At 50.2% G+C, this 16,250-nt stretch overlaps 1 protein-coding gene across 3 annotated transcripts in view; it reads left to right on the top strand.

The window, feature by feature from the left end:
• The first annotated feature begins 10,994 nt into the window (after positions 1-10,994).
• Positions 10,995-16,250, top strand: part of LOC118592386 (SEC14-like protein 3) — a 10,711-nt gene continuing 5,455 nt past the window's right edge. For 2 of the 3 annotated variants that reach the window (XM_036201279.1, XM_036201280.1), the window contains exons 1-7: positions 11,041-11,094; positions 12,053-12,128; positions 12,374-12,417; positions 12,548-12,607; positions 13,694-13,882; positions 14,670-14,765; positions 15,571-15,631. In XM_036201279.1, the coding sequence (XP_036057172.1) occupies positions 11,041-11,094; positions 12,053-12,128; positions 12,374-12,417; positions 12,548-12,607; positions 13,694-13,882; positions 14,670-14,765; positions 15,571-15,631 (580 nt within the window). Of the gene's footprint in view, positions 11,095-12,052; positions 12,129-12,373; positions 12,418-12,547; positions 12,608-13,693; positions 13,883-14,669; positions 14,766-15,570; positions 15,632-16,250 lie in introns of all 3 variants that reach the window. The other variant, XM_036201278.1, reaches the window with a different exon arrangement.

Here is a 16,250-nt window from a genome sequence, read left to right as displayed (position 1 = left end):
CGTCTTGCAGGCCCTGGGGGCAGTGAGGAGGCTCCACAGATCTAACTCCGCCCACAGGAAGCTTGCCCACACCAAGGAAAGCAGAAATGACCTCGATGATCAGAAATCAAATGTGCATGCTGTCTTCTGGAGTCTTGTGGGGGCAGGAACCAAATGTGTGGGGCACACCCAGGAAAGAATGAGCTTTGTCTCAAGGAAGTGACCATGGAAGGACTTGGGGGAGGGGAAGCTAGATGGGGACACGCCTCCAGGGTGAGGAATGGGATATGGGTGGCCATAAGGTATTTGGGGCCAGAGGAAAGTTAATAGATATCAATAAATCACGCTTAGACTTAAGTGACAAAATGGCTGTAAGAGTGTGTGCTTTGCCAGGGGTGGGTGGCATTTATGACAGGGGGTTGTAGATCCAAGCTCTTCAAATGAGGTGCTGGGAACGCTGAGGCCTCCTCTATCTAGGGGGCAGGGACAAGGCTTCCCAGATCACCTCCTAGAGAAAGTCCTCACAGCCTTTGGAAGAAGGCACATGAGGCTTTTTTTTTTTTTTTTGCCGGAGCTGAGGACCGAACCCAGGGCCTTGCGCTTGCTAGGCAAACGCTCTACCACTGAGCTAAATCCCCAACCCCAATTTGTAGGGGTGCTTTCATGGCAGTTCCCCTAACTACCCACCCCAAGATTCCCACCCCAGCCAAGCTCATGAAGTTGAAAGGGACACAGCAGTCCCTGGTGTTCAGTGCAGGTTTTCAGCTATGTTCTACGGCCCAGCCCTCCACAGTTTACACAGCTCCTTGTGGGCCACCCTGAAGCAGACAGAGATGAAGTCCCATTTTACAGGCTAGCACATAGAGGCTTGGCAAAGTAGGGGTCCTCCTTGAACAAAGCCTGTCTAATAGCAAACAGGTACCTAGATCAGCCTCCCAATGTACCCTCTTTGCCTTCTGGAGAGGGTTGACTTGAACACGTGGGCCTCTATGAAGGACTGTGTGGGGTGGGGCTTCAGTGTGGGCCAGAGGGAGGCACAGAGTTCCAGGGGCTAAAGTCCAGCTCACTCCGAACTTACTCTGTGCCCAGGACAGTCTGTGGCAGGAAGGTTTATGTACCATTATAGATGCAGAGATCCAGGCTTGAGGTAGGAAGTAGCTTGTCCTGAGATACAACATAAGAGAAAGTATAGCCAGGTGGTGACTCACACCTTTAATCCCAGCACTCAGGAGGCAAACATGGATCTCTGAGTTTGAGGCCAGTCAGGGATACACAGAGAAACCCTGTCTTAAAAAAACAAACAAACAAACAAACAAACAAAAAACCACTAAAAAAAAAAAAACTAAAAAAAATGAGAAGGTAAGATGTGAACTTGAGGAATTAGGCAAGGGCAGGGATATAGTTTGGTGGTAGAGCACTTGCTTAGCATGTGCAAGGCCCTAGGTTCGATCCCTTGGACCACCAAAACAACAACAAAATTCCACAGACTTAAGTCCATCTAGCCCGTGGAAGTGGGAGGGAATAGGCTTGGTGACTTCGTAGAAAGAACAGCCTGGCCAACCAGGCACTGAGACTGCTCCCCTGCTCCCTGGCTCCTATGCTCCTGTGCTCCTCCCATGGCCTTGTGATCTCCATCTTCCTCCACCAGGGGGCAGTGTTGGGCCAGACATACCTCTGCGCACCAGGGACTCAAATAGAGTCCATTTGCCTCATGAGACCACTTTACCTCACAGGGTGAGGTCCTGGAGGCCAAGTTCACCAGCCCCAGCTGTTTGAGGCTGCTCGAAGTGGCGGGAAGAGGCAGTCCGATCCCACTTCAGATCCTACCTCAGTTGCTTGTTCTGAATGGACCGCGTCTTCCTCCCACAGGCCCTGCCCTGTCACCTACACCTCCAGCTTAGATTGCTACCTTCCCGCCCAGACTGCAGAAGCCTTGAATGTCCCTGACATGACAGCTGGATCACATCTCTCTGTGTCAGTCCTTCCCTGGCTCCTCAAGCCCCCCCCCCCCCCCCCCCCCCACCCCCCGTGTGAAACAATTGACTTATAAAGAGACAAGTTTTCCCTTGGTCCGTGGTTCTGGAAGTTCCATTCTAAAATAAGGTGCCCCCTTGCTTTTTTGGGCTCCTGCTGAGGGAAACACAAGTTAGTTCATTAGTGTATCAAGGCCTATTTTGGGTTTAGCTCTATTTGAGGTGCCATGCGGCTGCTGGTCCGTTAACACACTGTTTACCTTGGAAGCATGAGGACAGGGTTCAATCAGTGGGACACATGTTCAAAAGGTGCACATGGTGACACAGGCCCATAATCCCAACATGGAGGAGACAGGCAGGTCCCTGGGGCTGGCCAGCTGGCCAGCCTAGCCTAATGGGTGAGCTACAAGCCAGCAAGAGACTCTGCATCCATAAAACAAGGTGGATGGCCACTGAAAAAACAACACACATCTAATTCTGATACATGTCATTAATTGTTTAGTGGGCAGAGAGCAGAAATGTAGGTAACTGAAAGAACTGAGCGGACACAGGACACAACAAGACCAGTTGTCAGCACAAAAGGAGATTCATTTGCCCTAGAGGGACAAAGTCGGGGATAGGAGATAAGGCGGGGGGGGGGGGGGGGGGGAGGAAGGGGGGGGCTGGGAAGAGCATATTTGCCCCAGGGGGACAAAGGATTGCCTCTGGATAGAGGGGAGACAGATGTGGCCCAAAGGCCAATTGCAGTTTATAAAGGGAAAGGGGAACCCAGGTTGGAATGAGTTGGTTTGTTTTGATTGGGCAGGTTAATTAGTAGTCAGAAGAGGGCTTTGATTGCTGGACTTCAATACTTTGATACTGGACCTTGGTGGTCAGCCTCGGGAGGAGGAAGTGGCCAAATAAGGCAATAGACCTAGCTTCAGGAATTCAATCTCACTGTTTAGCAAGGATAAAGGAATGGGGGAGAGCCAGACCACTCAGAGCCATGCTTGCCATGCTCGGGCCTTCCAGAGCCCTCGAGTAATGGCACGGAACTGTATACTGAAAATTATTGAATTGGAGCCAAGTATGGTGGCACAGGCCTTTAATCCCAGCACTCGGGAGGCAGAGGCAGGCAGATCTCTGTGGGTTCGAGGCCAGCCTGGGCTACAGAGGGAGTTCCAGGACAGCCAGAGCTACCTAGTGAGACTCTGTCTTGAAAAACAAATTAACAAAAAGAAAAGTAACAAAGCAGAGTCACATTGCTGAGGAATACAATGCTAGGCTGTGTGAACTTAACAGGGGATTCATACAAATGCAGATAACACAGCCCATTGTTCCCAGGTCACAAACAGGCTTCCTGAATGAACACTACAAGCAAGTGTAATATACAGCTAAGTAGGTCAATCTCTGACTATATCTAAGTATAGGAAAGTATGTAAAATGCTAGGATTTGGGGGCTGGAGAGGTGGCTCAGTGACTAAGAGCACTGACTGCTCTTCCAGAGGACCTGGGTTCAATTCCTAGTACCCACATGACAGCTCATAACTGTCTGTAACTCTAAGATTTGACACCCTCACACAGACACACATGCAGACAAAACACCAATACAATATGTTTTTTGAGACAGGGTTTCTCTGTGTCATCCTGGCTGTCCTGTATCTCGCTCTGTAGACCAAGCTGGCCTCAAACTCACAGAGATCCACCTGCCTCTGCCTCCCGAGTGCTGGGATTAAAGGCATGCACCACCACCGCTCAGCTAAATAATTTCTTAAAAATTCTAGGACTTTGTAAGTTTTCAGCTCCATTACACCCTTCTGGGACTATGATGGTCTGTGCAGCAGACTGTTGACTGAACACTGTTAAGAAACACTGACTGAATTGATACACAGTGTAACTCGGGGGAGCCTCACAAACATCATGTTAAATGAAAGAAGTCAGTCACTGAAGTTCAGGTACATTCTGGATTCCATTCATGGAAAATATCTGCAAGTGGGAAATCTACAGAGCTAGGATGTTTGGTTTTCAGGCCTGGGAAAGGCGGCAGGGGTGGGGAATGGTTGATGATGGGTTTGGGAATTTGGGGTGGGGAAACAAATAATGTAAATTACATGCCATTACTGGAGTCCTAGACCAGTCCTAACAAGACCGGATTCGAACATTTTCCGCAAACATCAAATGTGGGGTCCTAGGAGGCTAGCTCGGTAAGGAGCCTGGCATGCTGACCCTCCTCTGTCATCCTAGCACTGAGGGAGCAGAGCAGGATCCTAGGAGATCCTGGCCAGACAGACTGATAAAACAGTAAGCTCCAGTTCCAGTGAGAGACTCTGTCCCAGAGAATAATGGGGAGAAGCCAGGCGGTGGTGGCGCACGCCTTTAACCCCAGCACTCAGGAGGCAGAGGCAGGTGGATCTCTGTGAGTTCAAGGCCAGCCTGGTCTACAGAGCTAGTTCAGGACAGGCTCCAAAGCTACAGAGAAACCCTGTCTCAAAAAACCAAACAAACAAACAAACAAACAAAAAAGAATTCCAGGACAGCTGGGGCTACACAGAGAAACTCTGTCTTAAAAAAAAAATAAGGTGGAGTTGCCTGATATTGACCTCTGGCTTCCACACAGGCACACACCAGGTGAGTGCACTTGCACACACATGTATGTATACACACACACACACACACACCACACACACACACACACACACACACACACACACACACACAAAACAGTACTAGTAAGACAGGGGAAGTGTAGGAAAGCCGCTCCCACTTTTACGCCAGGGTACTCTTGAGGAGGGAGAAGTGAGAAATCTTTAGATAGAAATACAGAGGGGAGAAAGACAGATAGAAACAAAGGATAGCTCTGAGGGCCTGGATCCTTATCCACCGGCCCCTTCTGTCTTTTCTAGAGGGCATTTTAAAGGAATGCCAAGGGGCAGGGCAAAAGACCTCCCCTTGCTAGATCAAAGCATACTGCACAGCCAAGTGCAGAGCCTTCCAACACCTAGTAACTACGCACGTGGTCAAGCAAGCCTCCAATGCAGCTCTGCTGAGTTAAGCAAGCTCAGATCTCACTAGGAAACCTTTGTGGGCTCCCACAGGAAGGATTTTATTATCTAGTGTGAGCACACTGGAAGCTGGATGATTACCAGCCCATCTTCTAGGAGCTAACAAGAGCTTGAGGCCATACAAGGCAATAACAAAGTTGGAGGTGGGGGGAAGAAGTATGTGTATCATCTGGGCATGTCACAAACCCATAATCTTGGCACATGGGAGGTCTGGGAGGGAGGATCAGGGTCACCTTTGGCTACATAGCCAGGTCGGGAGAACCTGGGCTACATGAGACCCTATCTGAAAAAAAAAAAAAAAGAAAATTAAGCATGCATAGTTAGGCATTCTTGTTTTAAATTGTGGTCTGCTTGGTCATCGTTTCAGTTTTAACTCCTGCAAGGGTCTTCTGGCTTTAAAAACTCTCATTTCTTGAAGGGACAATTAGTTTCCCGAGATATGATTGTTCTTCCTTGACCAGGCAACTTCAGTTTCTAACTCGGGCTACTGGCTGGCACTCTGGATGAGGGCTGGAACCATCTTTACTTAAGGCAAATCAACTTTGTATTGCCAGTTTTTAGACAGACTCTCCAGGATTTTTTTTTTTTAATGTGTGCATGTGTGGGGGGGGGGGGGGGGTCCTGTGCACATGAGTGCAGGTGTCCTTGGAGACCACAGGGGTCAGATTCCCTCTGGAGCTGGAGTAACCAGCTCTTGTGAGCAGCCCAGCATGGACACTGGGAACTTAAACCTCCTGACAAAGCCTTCTCTCCTGTCCCCAGACAGACACTCTAAACAAACTTAGCTATGGAGAGACATGAACTGGAATCTGACCTGACAGTTAAGGCAGCCAAGAAGACAGCTGCAAAATAAAGGCAGAGATGCCACGTATTAATCCTTTTAGCTATTCACTGGGATCAAAGACCTGAGTGAAAGCTTCCTGGTTTTTAGCCGAAGCAGCCTCTGAACCTTTGTTACAGTTAGTTTAGATGTTTGCACCCATCTGAATATGCTGAATTCACCCAGTGAATATGCTGAAAACCACTGAGCTCTAGATGAAGGAAGCGTTTCTAGTGTGTGCAGATCATAGTTCATTAAAATTTTCTCCCGTTTTCTCTGACAAAAGCTCAGTAGTGGTGCTCCCACCAGCATGCACTAGTCCTGGGTTTGATCCCTACCACTGGAAAAAATTATAAAGGAATAAATAGGGCGCCGGTGGCGCACACCTTTAATCCCAGCACTTGGGAGGCAGAGGCAGGCTGATCTTTGTGAGTTTGAGGCCAGCCTCGTCTACAGAGTGAGTTCCAGGACAGGCTCCAAAAGCTACACAGAGAAACTCTATCTTGAAAACCAAAAAAAAGAGAGAAAGAAAAAGAAAGAAGGAAGGAAGGAAGGAAGGAAGGAAGGAAGGAAGGAAGGAAGGAAAGAAAGAAAGAAAGAAAGAAAGAAAGAAAGAAAGAAAGAAAGAAAGAAAGAAAGAAAGAAAGACCTGCCCAGGGTAATAAAGCCTGGCAGTACCCTGCCAGAGGATATGACAGATATGACAGAACACCACCGGGTGTATGTGCACCCACTGTCCCACCCCCCCCAACCCCCCCCAACCTCCCTTTCCTGTGGTCAGAGCTCTCTCCTGCCTTCTTCCTAGCAATGTTTGCTCACAAGGAGGCCTCCACTCCCTGCAGACTCTCTTAGCTGGTTCCAGCGTGATCTACTTAGGGAAGGTGGGCAGGAATGTGGACACTGGAGCTGGTGGGGAGCAGCCCTTTCCCATTGCCTAGAAACCTAGGAAGATTCTTGGGTGAGGTGAGGCGGTTCTGTCAACTCCCCCACCTGTGTTTACTTGTGTGTGTTGTGGTTGGTCTCCTTGGTCTCCAGAATCCTTGGTGAATGAGTTGTTCCACACGGCCTGGGGCTGTTTACCTGGGAGGGCAGCTCTGGGTGTGTACCGGTGGTCTCCTTCCCCCGGCTCCTTTGTTTCAAAGGAACGTTAAATTTCATCAGTTGGCTCCATGTACTCTGCAGTCCAGAGTGTGTGTGGAGGTGGGGCAGACCTAACATACTTCTGTTTACTGAACTCTCAAGATGTCCCCAAGCTCACTGTTAAGGCTTGGGGTGGGGTGGGAGATGGGGTGGGGCGAGGGGTGGCTTGCTCCAGTTCCACTGTAGGTAGCAGAATCAGACAGGCTGGGCTCCAGTTCTCGCTGCACAACTTCTGAAGGGTCCTTGACCTCTGTGAATACCCATTGCTTTGGCTAGGAAAGAGGGCCACCTGTAACTGCTTCCATGAGGAAGTGACCAGCAAAGGGGAAGCCAAGTGCTCTCTGCAGAATTTCTGCCACTTCCCCCCCAAAACAGCTCATGATCTTTATTATTTAGATATGCAGTCCCCCTCCAAAGGCTAATGTGTGGGAGGCCTTCACTCCAGCTGATGCTATTGAGAGATAGTTGGACCATCCAGTTATGAACTTCATCAGTGGCTAACAAACTGATGAGTTCATACTGAATGTCTAGTGGGCAGGGCCTACTTGGAGGAGGTGTGTTCATGGAGGCTATGCCTTTGAAGGGCATATCTTGTCCCTGTCATCCCCTCCCTCTTCAACTTCCTGGCCACTAGGAGACAGGCAGCCATATGCTACTTCATATCGGGTGACCTCTGTACTGGGTCCCTTTTTTTTTCTTTTCTTTTTATTTATTCTTTTCTCATACTGTACATCCCGACCACTGCCTCCCCTCCCTCCACTCCTCCCAGTTTCTCCCCACACCACCACCCAGATCCACACTCTCTGTTTCCCTCCAGAAAATAGCAGCTCTCCCAGGGATATCAACCAAACACGGCATAACAAGATGCAATAAGACCAAGCAGAAACCCTCTTATCGAGGCCAGATGGGGCAACCCAGTAGGAGGAAAAGGGTTCCAAGAGCAGGCAAAAGAGTCAGACACCCTACCCACTCACTGCGATGAGTCTCACAAAACCCCAAGCTAAACAGCCACAGCATGTGTGCAGAGGACCTAGCACAGACCCATACAGGCTCCATGATTGTCACCAGTCTCTGGGAGCCCCTGGGAGCCCTGCTTAGTTGATTCTATGGGCGGTGTTCTCCTGTGTCCTTGACCCCTCTGTCTCCTACAGTCCTTTACCAGTGTGAAGGTCCTGGAGCTGAGGCTGTGAGACAGTCAAGTCCCTGGATGAGCTATTTAACTACCCCATGTCATCTCTTGATTTACTCATCTGTAGAATACACTAAACAATGGTACCCATCCCTTCTAGGGAGGTTCTTAAGTCTGGTAGAGATGCTGTGCTCAAAACTGGACTTGGCTTGAGACATGACTTCACTTAATGTGATCATTCTAGCTATGCCACATGGGGGTATTAAAGTTCAAATAAACGCCAAGCCCAGTGGCACAGACCTGTGATCTCAGCTACTTGGGACACTAATCAGGAAGATCACAAGTTTAAGGTTTGACTGGGCTACAGAGTAAATACAAGGCCATCCTGGGCAATTTAATGAGACCCTGTTTCAATATAAAAAGTTAAAAGAGGGGCTGGGGGTAGTGTAGTTCAGTAGTAAGACATATGCATAGCCTAGTCTAAGGCCTAGGCTCACTGTCCAATACCAGAGAGAAAGAAAGGAGGTTGGAGAAGGATTCAGTTAAAAACCACAGGTCTACCAGCCACAGTGCACACTGGTAATCAGCAAGCATCAGCATCTACCCTGGCTACAGTTTTATATGCTGGGTGCTGCAGTACACACCTGTGATCCCAGTACTTGGGAGATAAACCAGAAGGCTCTCGAGTTTGAGGCCAGCCTGGGTTACATTGGGAAACACAGACTCACACGACAATAACAAAAACCCAGACTTTGGTTATTTCACACGGGAGGAGTGGCTACTAAATGTGTTAACTAGGACAGGTTAGCTACAGAGCATGCCCGTCATCACAGGGAGTTCTGTTGACGGCTCATGCACAGTAAACTGCTTGGCACGTTTGTGGTCCAGTCAGAAGGGCTCAGAGTCCCTATGAAGATCCGCAGCTCCTGGAAGGATGCTCATCTCTCTTCCTGACCCTCCTTCCCAGCCTGGGGTCCCGGGGCACCTCCCATTAGGAGGATTAGGGAGAGAACAGAGACTGGTGAGAAACAGGTGGGATTAGGAGCTAATGACAGAGCAGCTGTGGAACTCAATCTCCACAGGTCCCCAGCCCGGGGGAAGTGGGTAGTTGGAATGTGAAGTGGGGTGGGGTTGGGCGTGGAGAGTTACCTAACTGCTCCAGAGTGACATGCCAGGTGCCTGGACAGAGGGAAATGGACAAAGGTAGCCCCTTCTCCTGTGGACCCAACTGTATAAGGGGCACAAGTCAGGCAAGGTACCAGCAGGCAGCGTCTAGTGTCCCATCTCCTTAAAGAACCCTGAGATAGCTCAGAAAAGAGGCCCAGGATTGCCCCCAAATTGGACATCTAGGATGATGAAGGTTTGGAATAGTGGACCTGGGACAGTCTTGAGGAGAGTGGCTTGGGCTAGCCTACCTATGTTAACTAAGGCTAGCCCAGGATAGTTTCTGCCCATGCAAATTCTCTTGAGACAGCTTTGCTTGTTGGTTAATTGGTTGCTTGTTGATTGGTTGGTTGGTTGGATGGATGGATGGTTGGTTCTAAGACGGGATCTTGCTGTGTAGACCAGGCTGTCTTTGGACTTTACAACCCTCCTGCCTCAGCCTCCTGAGTGCCGGGTTGAAGGTTTTAATAGAGACAGTAATTGACAGCATGGTCTTTCCCTTATCAGGGATCCAGAGAAGGGGAAGGGAACAACCCCCTAGCAGAACACCAGGCACTCGGTGTTCTTGTCCATGTAAGCAGGCAGAGCTGGCAGCCCTCTGTTAGGAGTGAGTGGCCCCAGCAAACATCAGGCTGAAAAGTTGTTGTTGGTTGTTTTTTTCCCCAGAGCTGAGGACCGAACCCAGGGCCTTGCGCTTGCTAGGCAAGAGCTCTACCACTGAGCTAAATCCCCAACCCCCAGCTGAAAAGTTCTACAAGGAAATCCAGAGCAGGGATAGGCCTCAGGCCCATCTGGTGGTAGAATATCAGAATGACAGAGAGCAAAGGACACAGGGACCTTCTGGGCTTCCCTGAGCACCTGCTGTCAATGTCATACCAGTTCCTTCACCCCCAGGTGATGCCTCTTGCTGGCCATACATGGAAATCCCCCAAAGACATCCTTGCCCCCAAGACCGTGCTCCTGCCCCACCTGAACCCTCTATACTAATGGGAGCTCTGCATAACCAGAGGCCCCACACACAGGGTTCTAGGTAGACACGGGGGCAGGGGGGGGGTGAGGGAAGATTCCTAGCCTTTCCCTATGTTCAAGTACATAGGACCAGTTCCTCACAATGTAGTTTGAAAGACGTCAAGAAAGGTAGCTTTGGCCCTGTGAAAAAGACAGCCTTCACCATGGACCTTTGATTTCTATCTTCAGCCCTTTGTGCGGTACTGGGACTTGAACCCAGGACTGTGAGTACACCAGGCAAGCTCTACCCCAAACTGCATCTCATCCCACAGCCTGTCTACCTCTCGACTGTGAATGTTCGCTGCAGTTGAAGCGTGTGAGCTTCTCCCAACTCTGAACATAGTGCAGGGCTGCTCAGTAGGCCGAGCATCCTGTAGGAGCCAGTGGAGGCTTGGGGAGCTCCTTCATTAGGAGAACAAGGAGACTGAGTCTTAGAGAAAGGCTGTACCTCTGAGGAGTGGGGCGCATCCGCATGGGACTCCCCCTTCTCCAAGACAGTGGTCACTTGCAGGGAAGGCCAGCCTCCCTCCTTTACAGCCACCTCATCTGGCAGAGGTCCTCTGGCACACCCTCAGCTCTGCTGTTTCCTCCAGACCTGACCCAGAGCCAAGCACGGGACCTCATCTAATCCCAGTTATGTAATGTGCAATCTAAAGGACTGGCCTGGAGGAGGCGTCTGAGCCACACCCAGAAGTGGGGGCAAAAGGCTCCAGCTGGGTCTGGGCAGACAGAGGAGGCTGGGCCTCTGCCTGCAGTGGTCACCTCTCCTCAGTCTCAGCCATCACCATGAGTGGCCGAGTTGGAGACCTGAGCCCCAAGCAGGCAGAGACCCTGGCCAAGGTAAGAGATGCCCCTCAGGGGGGAATGACTGGGAGGTGGGGTGGAAGGGATCAGCTGGCCCCTACCTCCATCTGCATGTCCTTGACATTGTCTCTTTGCTGTCCCTCTAAAGGGGTCCACCCTACACAGCCCAGTGACATCTGTGTTACCTCTAAAGGGGTCCATCCTACACAGCCCAGTGACATCTGTGTTACCTCTAAAGGGGTCCATCCTACACAGCCCAGTGACATCTGTTGACACCTTTACAGGGGTCCATCCTACACAGCTCAGTGACATCAGTCCTGTCCAGAACAGGTGTTACATGTACAGAAGTGGATTTGTGCTTAGCCAGGAGCCGGACCCAGAAGGCTCTACTTGGCAGTTGCCCATCCCCCTAGCCCCTGGGTGGGAGCTGGAGGATACAGATGTCTGTCTTCGGGTGGATTCTTCTTCCCTGGGACTGCAAGGAAAGCTAGTCTGTAGGATCCAGATGGGAGAGACAGAACAGCGTTGGTGTGCCCACAGCTGAAGAAGAAGAGGCCCTGGATCATGAGCCCCCCAACTCTTTCCTTCAGAACCACGTTTTTGTAAAGATGGGAGGATGAGCGAACGCAGGAAAGGAACTAGGAAAACACCCACAGTCCTCTCTACTCACCTACCACCCATTTATCTATTCTTTCCACTCGCTCACTGTCCTGTTCACCTGCCCATCTCTCCTCTTGCCTGCCTATGCATAGATCCATCTGTCCATCCATCCATTGATCAACTGATCCTTCATTTTTTCTTTCCACTCACCCATTCACCCATTCCTCCATTCCTCCATTCTGCCTTTGTTCTCACGCTCTCCCTTCTTCCACTCACCCACCTATGCCACTGTCAGACTGAGGGAGGTAGGGAAGGAGAGGTGATTATCAAATCTTCAAGTTGAGAGGCCACAGATCAGCGTGAGAAAGACATCAACAGGCATTTTTCTTTCCAGTTCCGAGAAAATGTCCAGGACGTGCTACCCGCCCTGCCAAACCCTGATGATTATTTCCTTCTCCGTTGGCTCCGAGGTGAGGGAAGAGGTGGGATGTTGAAGATGAGGACACAGTAAGAGGACCTGGGTCCCCACAGCTCCATAGCAACCTGTGGCCCTCAGGATCTGACCACACCATCTTGCTTCCCATGCTCAGGTCTAGGAGAGGGGAGGAAGAGGCAGGGTCCTGCTCAAATTCCCAGGGTCCCCCATTGCTTTCACAAGTTAGGGGCAAGGCAAGGCAGCCCTGTCCCACCTTCTCCTTCCTCCATCTTTCCTCAGCTCGGAACTTTGACCTGCAGAAATCGGAGGCCATGCTCCGCAAGGTAAAGCATCACCCAGGATTTGGAGATGGTGTTCATGGGTGGGGGCAATCGGCGTCTCATACCCCTACCTCCATGCCCTTTTCAGAGTGCTGGGAGCCCCACGGGGTCTAACCATCCCTTTCATTTTCAGTACATGGAGTTCCGGAAGACCATGGACATTGACCACATCCTTGACTGGCAGCCCCCAGAGGTGAGCCCCCACGCCCCCACACCTCAGTCTCTGTGGACATATCACCCAAGCAGCCTCTGGTCACTGAACACCATGAGGAAAGGACAGCAAGCAGAGATGGAAGCCATTAGCCCCACAGGGGCCTTTTCTGTAAGAGTAACGCATAATTCTTGCGTCAAGAATTCCAGCATTGGCTGGGCTTGGTGGCAGACACCTTTAATTCCAGCACTTGGGAGACAGGGGCAGGTGGATTTCTGAGTTCAAGGCTAGCCTGGGCTACAGAGTGAGTTCCAGGATAGCCTGGGCTCCATAAAGAAACCCTGTCTTGAAAAACCAAAAAGAAAAAAAAAAAAGGAAAGAAAAGAAATAGCCCCAGCATGAGTCCATTTAATCACCTGAACACTGTGAGGCAAGTATTGTCACTCCTTCCATTCAGCAAAAGTCCAACAACTTGCCCAAAGTTCCACAGTCCCATGACGAGGCTGGGGTTTGAGCTTAGTCCTATCTGGCCTCCCAAACTTGGATCTGAGCCACTGTGGCCAGTCAGTCCCTCTGTGCCCCCACTCCAGAGTTTCAAAGCATCCTGTCCAGGTAAGAAAGCAACAACCTATCAAAGGACTAGCGAGGGTGGTACCCATGCTGGGATCACGGTAACGTGATGGTCACAATGTGGACAGTATACCATGTTTGCCAGCATTTATTAGAGAGCGAGAATCTGAGCCATCTTATGCAGGGGGAGGTGGGATAAACCCAGAGAGGTGGCATCGCTTGCTCAAGAATAGGGGAACAGCAGTGTCTGTATTTGAACCAGATCTGCTGACCTTCAGCATTGACCTTCTCTATCACTAAACAAGACACAGAAAACGTTGCAGGCAGGACTGGTGAACCCAGAAGCCCGAAGCCAGGCCTGGCTGGTACTGGGCTTTCATATTCATGGCTGTGAACAAGGCCCTCCCTTGCAAGACCCTCAATTTTCTCACTTGGGACAGGGTAGGCCAATGTTTTGTCCTGTGGCAGGGTATAGACTTGCATCTGATAGGCTAGTCAGGTCTGGGGGGCCCCAGAGAGGTGCGTGATGCCGGGTGTCATGTACCTTTCCATGCCTAGGTGATCCAGAAGTACATGCCTGGTGGCCTGTGTGGCTATGACCGTGATGGATGCCCTGTATGGTATGACATTATCGGACCGCTGGACCCCAAAGGGTTGCTTTTCTCAGTCACCAAGCAGGACCTGCTGAAGACCAAGATGAGGGACTGTGAGCGTATCCTGCATGAATGTGACCTGCAGACAGAGCGGGTGAGGTTCTGGCCGGATGGGTGAGTGATTGGAGGCACTCGAGGCTGTTGGGTGCCATGATCCCAAGAACACACCAGTCTTCTCTCTACTACCATGGCCAGAGGGCTCTCGGGTCACATAGTGCCTCTGCTTATCAGCTGTGTGAACTTGGAGAGTTTCTTAACTCTTTGAGCTTATCTCCTCACCCTTGGCAGGACAGTCCACCAAGAGTAAACAGTTGATGACAGTGAGGATGTTCCCCAACTTATGATGGGGTTACATCCTAGTAAACCCATTCTAAGTTTTAAATACCATTAGTTGGAGATACACCTAAACGCCTAATCCACTCAGCATCATGGCTTAGCCTAGCCTGCCTCAAACATGTGCAGAGTACTTTCGTTAAACCACAGTTGGACATCAGAAGATTACATCATCCTGAATATTCCAAGCCCAGAAAAAAATCAAAATTCAACATTCAGACCAAGGATTTGACTGAATTTGTGTTGTTTCACATCATCATAAATTTAAAAAAAAAATTAAGTCCAGCTATTGTCAGTGAAAGGAGGGTGGATGGATGGACAGATGGATGGGCAGATGGATGGATGGATAAATAAATGGGCAGGTGGATGGATGGATAGATGGATGGGGTGGGTGGATGGGTGGGTGGGTGGATGCGTTCATTCTTGTCCTCTTGCTACTCTGAGGACAGAGTGGAGGTTTGGAAGCATCCTGAGGTGTCATGTTCTTGGGTCACCAATTCCCAAGACTACACTTTGACCCCGGCACTGCCCCTTGCTCATCCTCACAGCTGGGGAGGAAGGTTGAAACCATTGTGATGATATTTGACTGCGAGGGTCTGGGACTGAAGCACTTCTGGAAACCTCTGGTGGAAGTGTACCAGGAGGTAAGGAGGCCCAGGGGTGGACAGACAGACAGACACACACACACACACACACACACACACACACACACACACACACTCTTGGGTAACAAGCCTGGCCTGCTTGATCCTTATGTTTACTTAGAACACAATTCAATAAAAGGTGGTTTCCTTCCCAGCCCGTGCTCCCAAAGGAAACCTTAATAGGGCTCCTAGAAAGTCCACAGGGCAGACCTTAGGAGAGCACAGGGCCTGTTTCCACAAACTGTCCCAGCCAGGTTGGGGATTTAGCTCAGTGGTAGAGCACTCGCCTAGCTAGCGCAAGGCCCTGGGTTCGATCCTCAGCTAAAAAAAAAACAAAAAAAAACAAAAAAAAAAACAAAAAACCAAAAAACAAAAAACAAAAACCCAAAAAACAAAAAAACAAAACCAAAACTGTCCCAGCCCTGTCATTCCCACACTTTGAGCTTTGGGCAAGTCATCTGCCTCCCACCCCCCCCCCCCCCCCATCTTCCCTGTGACCCCACCATGCTTCATATTCCTCACCTCCAGAATGGGGACAGTGAGATCAGAAGGTTTGATGAGTCTGTAAAGCATGTGCACAGTGCTGGGCAGATACTGAACAGCTGACCCATGTGTCGTCACATGACTATCATCTGCTGTTAAAATGATTATTGGTTACTATGAGCATTGGTTCTAACAGTCTGAGGTGAGGCCAATGGAGGTGATACCAAAAAGGAAAGCTTGTCTAAAATCTCCAGGCAGGAGACGGCAAAGGAGGGGAAGGGGAGAAGGTGTGGGCTCTGAGGAGGCTTTCTTGGCTCCACAGTTCTTTGGCCTCCTTGAAGCAAACTACCCAGAGACCCTGAAGTTCATGCTCATTGTGAAAGGTAAGTGAGAAGCGACTTCCCCTGCCCGGTCCTCCATGCCCTTATCATCCACCCTCAGGGCTCAGTGTCTTCTCCCAGGGCTGTTGTGAGGAGGTTTGCTTGCTGACTGCATGCAACCACTTGGCTCTGGCACAGAGGAAGTGCCCAGGAGATGCTAACAGCTGGCTTCCCTAGCTCCTCCAGAAAAGGCTTTCCCTCTCCTAGCCATGATCAACTCTTCCTTCTCGGACTGTCTCTGGCCCTAAGCTGGCCTTGAACTCACTCCATAGCCCACATAGGCCTTGCACTTGCAATCCTCCTGCCTCAGCCTTCAGAATGTATGAGATTGCAGGCCTGCACCACCAGGCCTATACTCCTATTCATTCTGTTTTTCTTTCTTTCTTTTCTTTTTTTTTCTGTTTTGGAGGGGGGGTCATTTTGTGTATTTGTTTGTTGAGACAGGGTTTGACTGTGTAGCTCTGGCTGTCCTGGAACTCACTCTGTAGACCAGGCTGACCTTGAGCTCACAGTGATCCTCCTGTCTCTGCCTCCTGAGTGCTGAGACTAAAGACATGTACCACCACCACCCAGCTCATTGTGTTTTTCTGAGAAAGTTATCTGCTCGCTCTATGAAGGACCC

Source organism: Onychomys torridus, chromosome 10 (genome assembly GCF_903995425.1).
Source record: "Onychomys torridus chromosome 10, mOncTor1.1, whole genome shotgun sequence".
Taxonomy (NCBI): domain Eukaryota; kingdom Metazoa; phylum Chordata; class Mammalia; order Rodentia; family Cricetidae; genus Onychomys; species Onychomys torridus.
This window is presented reverse-complemented; position numbering and strand designations above follow the sequence as displayed.